Source organism: Mustela putorius, unplaced genomic scaffold, assembly GCF_011764305.1.
Source record: "Mustela putorius furo isolate JIRA1106 unplaced genomic scaffold, ASM1176430v1.1 tig00000281_pilon_pilon_pilon, whole genome shotgun sequence".
In the NCBI taxonomy this organism is placed as follows: domain Eukaryota; kingdom Metazoa; phylum Chordata; class Mammalia; order Carnivora; family Mustelidae; genus Mustela; species Mustela putorius.
In genome coordinates, this window is record NW_025421343.1 from 27,339,019 (window position 1) to 27,347,866 (window position 8,848).

Below are 8,848 nucleotides of genomic sequence, written 5' to 3' on the forward strand. Positions count from 1 at the left end.
AGTTCCACTCAGAAATCATCCTCACTGACACAGACTTGTCATGATTTTATACTTTAACAAAGGCAGGGTTTCCAGGCTGCCAGAGAGAAACAAGAAAGACCATTTAAAGATGAAAGTGATAAAAATGAATTTGGTTCTTCCTTTAAAACTTCGGAAAAATGAAGAATCTTGCAAGAAAAAAAAATCATGAAGGAAAAGAAACTGACCTTGAATTGTGGATTATGTGTTTTTCTTCCTTGAACTTGATCTGCTGGTGACCTGGTACATTCTGCATTGCAGACATGTGTCCTCAGAGCACATGTCTCTTGTCTTCTGACAGGTACCCTGGGGCCTCTGCTTGGAGGATTTTTTTTTTTTTTAATTTCCTACCCTGGGGTCCTCTTGACCTTAGTATAATGTGGGCCCCAATCTTACAGGAGTTACAGGTCCATGACTACAAATTTTCAAAATATATTTATTGCTTCTCCCCAGAGACTAACCAAACCAGATGGTTCCATGTCATTTCTGCTCCTGAAGAGAATTTTCCCCCACTCCTGTGGCTGTAGTCTTTCAAGGAGTCCAGCTGGATGCTATGTAGTCAGGTATCCTAGCTCTCATCTCTTGTCCCTATGTGAGTGTCAAAACCCAAATCCCTAGCAAACAAAAAAAAATCTCCTCCCCAACCCCTTCTCCCCAGGCCAACTACAACACCAGCTTTCCTGTTTACTACTCTAGTTTTCATTTTTTTTTTCTGGTCACTGGAGATTTCCCATACTTTATGCATATTATAATAAATGTATTTGTAAAGTATTTTAAATAAATATGTAATTATTCTATGAATATGTTATAATTTATTTACCTTTCAAACTCTTTGATTTTGTACAATTAGAAATAATCCTCAAGCAAACATCACCTTACCTAACCATTTACAGAAATATGCAATCATTTCCCTAGGGTAGATTTCTAGTGGTGGATTATTGAACCAAAGATAAGTATATTTTGAAGGCTTTCACTTCACTCATAGATACTTTTGTGATTTTCTTATAATATTTACTTAGCTCTTTCTTATTTTATACTTACTAATGGATTTAACCTATAGTTTATAAATTCTAGTAAATTTCAAGCCTTATGGTCAGTAAGTGTATAATATTTCAATAGTCTGAATGCAAATGCCACCAAAGCACTTAATAAAAGTCTGTTGGCTTGAATTGAACCAAATTTAGTAATTTCAATTGTCCAGAATCAATAGTAATGAACTTGTCCTTGAGTTTCCTTGGAAGACAGCTTCAGCACAGAAAATATAGGTCCTATGTATCCAGGTTTTGTGCCAGATCTCCAGAGAAAAGAGAGGATGGAAGATTGAGGAATACTGGATAAATGTGTAGTAACAAGAGAGAAGAAAAATGCCCGATGAGTACATTAGAAAATGCTCAATTTCATTAGTCATTATAGAAATGCCAATCAAAACCACAATAAGATACCTCTTCACACCCACTCAGATGGCTAACATCAAAAAACAGACAGTAACAAGTGTTGACACAGATGTGGAAAAATCGAAACTCTCATGCATTGTTGGTGGAAATGTGAAATAATGCACTCACTTGGGAAAATAGTTTGGCAGTTCCCCAAAATCTTAAACATAGAGTTACCAATGACCCATCAATTTCGTTCTTGGATATCTACCCAGGAGAAATGAAAAAAAAAAATGTCCACATAAAAACTTGTACATGAATGTACATGGCTATTCATAATAGCCCCAAAGTAGAAACACTCCAAAATGTCTATCAACTGATGACATTATAAATGGATGTGGTATATCTATCCAAACAATGGATTATTATTTGTCTATTAAAGAAATGAAGAATTTATATATGTTACTACATGAATGAACCTTGTAATTGTGATTGATTCCTAGTGAAAGAAGCCAGTCCCAAAAGACCATATATTATATGATTCCATTTATATGGAATGGACAAAATAGGCAAATCCATGGAGACAGGTGCTGGGTGGAGAAGAGAAGAGGAGTGATTGCTAAGTGGTCTGGGGTTTATTCTGGGGATGACAAAAATGTTCTAAAATTAGGTTTTGGTGATTGCACAACTCTGTAAAAATCACTGTACACGTGCCCTTTTACGAAGATGGTGCCGAAAGCTAAGAAGGAAGCCCCTGCCCCTCCCAAAGCCGAAGCCAAAGCAAAAGCTTTGAAAGCCAAGAAAGCGGTGCTGAAAGGCGTCCACAGTCACAGAAAAAAGAAGATCCGCACATCACCTACGCTCCGACGACCCAAGACTCTGCGTCTCCGAAGGCAACCCAAATACCCTCGAAAGAGCGCCCCCAGGAGAAACAAGCTTGACCACCATGACATCATCAAGTTCCCCCTGACTACTGAGTCGGCCATGAAGAAAATAGAAGACAACAACACGCTTGTGTTCATTGTGGATGTCAAGGCCGACAAGCACCAGATCAAACAGGCTGTGAAGAAGCTCTATGACATGGATGTAGCCAAGGTCAACACCTTAATCAGGCCTGATGGAGAGAAGAAGGCATACGTTCGGCTGGCCCCTGACTATGATGCTTTGCATGTTGCCAACAAAATTGGGATCATCTAAACTGAGTCCAGCTGGCTAAATCTAAATACAGTTTTTTCATGATTAAAAAAAAATCACTATACACGTTAAACAAGTGAACTTTATGGTATATAAATTACATCTCAATAAAGCTGTTCAAAATTAAGGAGAAAGGAAAAAATATCTGAACTTCAGCTTTGCCTCATTCTTCTTGTCAGACTCTGCGTTCTAGTAATTACCATTCTTGGGCTAAGCCAAATTCTCTCTGGCTCAATAATAGTTTGACACTTTCCCCCAAATTCCCAGAGCTAATGAAGAGTGCAGTGCCTGCTCACTTTCCCCCAACTTCTTTTTGTTCTTCCTGCTGTTAACTTCAGCACTGATTTGCCTGGTCTCAATCTTACTCACTACCGTATTTTCTGATCCTGCACTATTTGTTCTCTGGAAGAATTTACTGCATGCTCCTTAGACTTTCATTGTTTAACAACCTTTTTCATTATGCTACCTGCTTCCTTGCAAAACTCTTTGAGGGCAGGGATAGGGAGGTTTGTTTCTTTCCATGATGTGTTCTTGTGCCTTTGAATATAGCCTAAAGATTATAACCTCACAGATTATGGCCGCAAAACACAAAATTTGAACAACAATGAAATGCATATTGTATGATCTTACTTAAGAAACACCCTCTCTTTCTCTTCTTCACCCCCAAGCCCACCTCTGCAATTGTGAACAAAGCATAATGGAGACATTTTTGCAGAGTAGTATGAAAACAGCCACTTGTCCCCAAAATTAACTTTCACAGCAATATCCTTTACTTCTCCTTCCTAAACCTACTAGCAACCCCACATTGATTCATAATTACAGCGCTTCTAAAGTTTATAGGCTCAATGTGTGGGCGCTTCTGCAGGAATTTCCAGAGTATTAACTAGGCATTTGGGCAGATCTGGAGGTGGGGGGGGGTGTGGGTTGGGCGGCAGGGGGAGAGAATATCTCCTTTGCTTGGGGAGGCAGAGTAGTGATTGTACTGAGATGAGCTAAGGGAAATTTTGCTGAAGGAATAAGTCCTCTGGGTAGGAGGACTGAATTAGGGTTTGAATCAATTGTCTGAAAAGACGGAGAGTAAATAGCAACCTGAATTCAGCAGAGACAGGGAAGCTTGATGGAGAAAGCCCATCTTCCATTCTTACCAACCTATTCTTAGAGATGCTAAAAATTCAGCTGGCATGAGAACTAAATAGATCAGTTTACTTTTTTTTTTTTAAAGCTCTCACACAGCCGCCTCTTCTATTTTTATGATTTTATGCATGTGCTTTGATATTTTTCTATTTCTTTTCCCCATTTTCTCTCCAGAGCCTACTCCCAGCCACGAAACGCAGCGATGGGAAACATACGTTTGTTCAAGATCGCACAAGATGCGGTTTACATTTTTACTTCACTTTGCCCAAAGTGCAGCTATTTTTCCTTCTAAGGTGTTTCCAACTACAAAATTAAGGGAAGAGGGAAGGCGGGCCACACATAGAAAATGTGCACTCTGTTTGACTTGGGTTCACTTTTATATTTAGAGCCAGGAAGCTTGAGACTAAAACAAATTGCAATGCATTCGGCTATTGTGGTAAGAAATGAGCTTTCTTATGTTGAAATCATAAAATAACTTATCATAAGAAATCTTCTTTAATGATAAGTAATAGTCTTTCCAAATCATAAATTTTACTTTATTATTATTATTATTATTATCTCCAGACAGATCTTAATTTGCTGACCAGGCAGGACAGTCATTGCTGTGGTAAAGGAAAAGAGACACACTCTGTGTGTACCACCTGCCCTGATGCTGTTATCAGAAGTCTAGAGCTTGGAGTCAGAGACCCTCACATGCAGAAAAGAAGTTATTGGCATTAAGAAAAGAGAAAATCATGGGACTCAATGGCTCACCTAGGAGGTGAGTAAAATGGATGATAGGGCCTGGGACTGAGCCTTGGGGATACCAACAAGTAGAGAAGAAAGCAAAGAAAGAAATGCCAACAAAGGAGAGAAGGAAGAGTAGTCAGGTAGGACTATCGCGAGGGGAGGTAATGAGGTGGGACAAATCAGAAAGGGTGTCATGCTCTTAGGGTAGCTGCAAGAAGAGTATTTCAAGAAAGAGGACGTGTCAAATGCACTGCAAGGTCAAGTAAGAGTGAACAAGAAAGTGGTCACTGTACTTGACCTTGTGGAGGTAACAGGTGACCTTGGCAGGAGCAGTTTCAGAAGGGTCGTGAAGACCAAAGTCCCATTAAAAAGGTTGGGGGGGGCACCTGGGTGGCTCAGTGGATTAAAGCCTCTGCCTTCGGCTCAGGTCATGATCCCAGGGTCCTGGGATCGAGTCCCGCATCGGGCTCTCTGCTCAGCAGGGAGCCTGCTTCCTCCTCTCTCTCTGCCTGCCTCTCTGCCCACTTGTGATCTTTTTCTATCAAATAAATAAATAAAAATCTTAAAAAAAAAAAAAAAGAAAAGAAAAGGTGGGGGAGAGAATAAGAAAGAGGGCACTGTAAATACGGACAACTTTCAAGAAGTTTGCACGTGAAGTAGAGCCAAGCTTTGAAGTCATACCTAGATGGGATTACTGAGCCATGGGAGAAACAATTTTTGTTGGTCTATTTTTCAAGATGGAAGATTTTAGAGCATGTTAGTATGCTGATGAGAATGCTCCATTAACGGCGAAATTAAAAACACAAAGAGTATCACACAGAATAGTTTCACTGCCTTAAAATTCTTCTGTGTTCCACCTATTCATCCTCCTTCTCCCCTGACTCCTGACTTTTATAAAATTTTTTTAAATTTTTTAACATATGATGTATTATTAGCCCCAAGGGTACAGGTCTGTGAATCACCAGGTTTGCACACTTCATAGCACTCACCATAGCACATACCTCCCCAATGTCCATAACCCCACCACCCTCTCCACACCCCCACCCCGCAACCCTCATTTTGTGAGATTAAGAGTCTCTTATGGTTTGTCTCCCTCCCGATCCCATCTTGTTTCATTTATTCTTTTCCTACCCCTTGACTCCTGACTTTTTACCGTCTCCATAACCTTGCCTCCTTCAGAATGTCATATTGTTGGAATTACCCAATATGTAGACTTTCTCTTTTCCTTTTAGCACTGAATAATATTTCATTGTCTGGATGTACCACAGTTTATTTATCCATTTATCCACAATAGGACATCTTGTTTGCTTTCAAGGTTTGATATTTATCAATAAATTTTCCATAAGTCTTTATGCGTAGATTTTTGTGTGGTGATAACTTTTCAACTCAATTAGGTAAACACCAAAGAAAGCAACTGCTGAATTGTATGATAAATGTATGTTTGATTTTGTAAGACATTATCAAATTATCCGCTAATGTGACTCTGCCATTTTTCATTTCCACCAACAATATAAGAGAGTTCCTGTTGCCTCACGTCCTCACCAACATGTGTAGTTGTCAGTTTTTTGGATTTTAGCCATTCTAATTGGTGCATGGTACTATCTAATCATTGATTTAACTTATGATGTCCTTATGCTGTGTGATATGGAGTATCTTTTCATATGCTTATATGACATCCATATATCTTATTTGGATTATTTGAAATGTCTGTTCAGGTCTTTTGCCACCTTCTAATCAGGTTGTTCACTTTCTTGTTAAGTTTTAAGAATTCTTTGTATATTCAGTGTAATAGTTCTTTATCAGTTATGTCTTCCACAAATATATTCTCCCAGTTTATAGCTAATCTTCTCATTTTCTCAAGTAGAGAAAGTAGAAGTTATCAATTTTGAGAGTAGAAGTTATCGATTTTTTTGTTAAATTTTTAATTTTTAAAAAATATTTTATTTATTTATTTGACAGAGATCACAAGTAGGCAGAGAGGTGGGGGAGAAGCAGGTTCACCGCTGAGCGGAGACCCCCCCCCGCGATGTGGGGCTTCATCCCAGGACCCTGAAATAATGACCTGAGCTGAAAGGCAGAGGCTTTAACCCACTAAGCCACCCAACTGTCCCAAGTTATCAGTTTTAATGAAGACCAGCCTATCAAGTCTTTCTTCCATGAGTTATGCCTTGGATTGTATTTCAAAGTCACTGCCATACCCAAGGTCATCCAGATTTTCTCCTACATTATATCCTAGGAGTTTTACAGTTTTGCATTTTACATTTAGATCTATGATTCCTTCTGAGTTAATTTTTGTGAAAGGTATGAAGTCTGAGTTTAGATTCATTTTATTTTCCACGTGGAGGTCCAGTTGTAGCATCATCTATTGAAAAGACTTTTCTCCATGGTATTGTCTTTGCTCCTTTCTCAAAGATCAAAGTTGGCTCTTTATGTGGGTCTATATCAGAACTCTCGATTCTGATGCATTGATCTATTTGTCTATGCTTTTGCCAACACTGCACTGACTATAACTTTACGCTAAGTCTTCTTCTTTTCTTGGTGGACAGGGAAGGAGCAGAGGGGAGAGGGAGATATAATCTTAAGCAGGTCCCAAACCCAATACAGAGCCCAACCCCGAGATCATGATGTGAACCAAAATCAAGACTTGGAAGCTTGGGGCGCCTGGATGGCTCAGTGGGTTAAGCCTTTGCCTTCAGCTCAGGTTATGATCCCAAGGTCCTGGGATCGAGTCCCGTATCAGGGTCTCTGCTCAGCAGGAAGCCTGCTTCACCACCCCACCTCTGTCTGCATCTCTGCCTATTTGTGATCTCTGTCAAAAAAACAAATAAATAATTTTTTTTTTTTTAAAGAGAGAGTTGATGTTTAACCAAGTGAGCCACCAGGGTACCCCACTTTATACTAAGTCTTGAAGTCCAGTACTTTGTCCCCCAAACTTGTTCTTCTCCTTCAATATTGTGTTGGCTATCCGGGTCTTTTCCTTCTCCATATAAGCTTTGAATCATTTTATCAGTACCCACAAAATAACTTGCTGGGATTTGGGTTGAGACCAAGAGTAGTTTTTGACATTTTTTGAATTTAAAATTTTAACTAGTAGGAGTGTCAGTCCAAAACAAGTACCAGTCTTGCTCAGTAGTGACTGTATTTGTCAGACTGCCAGAAAATGAAAATTCTAAATCCCAGACTCTGCTCTCAGTATTTTTTTTTAAGATTTTATTTATTTATTTGACAGACAGAGATCACAGGTAGGCAGAGAGGCAGGCAGAGAGAGAGGAGGAAGCAGGCTCCCTGCTGAGCAGAGAGCCTGATGCGGGGCTCGATCTAAGGACCCTGGGATCATGACCTGAGCTGAAGGCAGAGGCTTTAACCCACTGAGCCACCCAGGCACCCCATGCTGTCAGTATTCTTAAAATCCAGTTGGAAAGAAAAGGTTTACCCTTGAGGCAACTAGAAAACAAAAAGGGCAAGGTATAGCTTAGTTACACCAGGATAATAAAACCAACCAATGCTTTAACAGTTCAGAAAAGAAAATAATTTAATCAAATATGTTTTTATAAATGAACCCTAAGGTTGCATGCCATCCCCAAACCCTTTTCTTGAAAATTCTGTTTAGCCTCGAGTACGCACAAGGTCAGGTTTTTCAGAAGCTGAGTGTCATTGTTACTGCTCAGGTGCCAGAGGACTAGGATTTCTGGATCTTGTCAGGCAATGATCATCTCGATAACACGCATGAGACTCTGCCCTGGCTAGGACTGAAATCAAAGCCCTTCATAGAAACTCATTATCCTTCTTGAAGCCTCCGAGCCATCAAATCCCATAGATTCACCCAGAAAAACATTTAGGAGAACTGAGACTGGCCCTGTGGAGAGGGACTGAGGGAAATCTGTAGGATTTTACTAATCAGAATTTGAATTCTAAGAGTACCACTAGCTCATTCAAGTCATTTTCCAGCAAGAGAAGGAGAAAGTCACAAGAGAAAGAAGAACTATTCGGGTAGCTTACCTAACTTAATTTTAACATATCTGATGTTTGAGAACCCTGCTTCACTTAGACTTCTTGTGCTTTGGCACACAAGGCTTCAATCTCCCTTTGAATGTTACATACCTGCAAATCTGTTTGCCAAGTCGATTAACTTTTTACAATTCCACCATCAACTGAGAATTCCAAAAGTACATTCTCCTACTGTTGTTACGAAATAAAGAGAGCCAGAACTCTATTAAACTGAAGTCTTTATGAAATCCTCAAAAATATCAAACACAAACCATGGAAATTAGCTCCAGTAGCAGAACACCATGTAGAGCACTGATCAATTAAGCGAGTCAGTCACTCACTTCCTAAAAAGAAGAAATTCTATTTTGCCTTTTTAGACTTAGCGTGTAGAAACACGTGCTTACATATAGTGA

The 8,848-nt window shown here is 39.5% G+C and overlaps 1 protein-coding gene across 1 annotated transcript; it reads left to right on the forward strand.

Moving 5' to 3' along the window:
- Window positions 1-2,117: 2,117 nt before the first annotated feature.
- Window positions 2,118-2,588, forward strand: LOC106007121 (60S ribosomal protein L23a-like). The gene has a single exon (XM_045079339.1). It carries the CDS (start codon window positions 2,118-2,120, stop codon window positions 2,586-2,588), a length of 471 nt encoding a protein of 156 aa, XP_044935274.1.
- Window positions 2,589-8,848: the final 6,260 nt, after the last annotated feature.

What these genes read in the sequence shown, in the direction of transcription:
- LOC106007121 (XM_045079339.1), top strand. Translation starts at nt 2,118, where the DNA reads ATGGTGCCGAAAGCTAAGAAGGAAGCCCCTGCCCCTCCCAAAGCCGAA.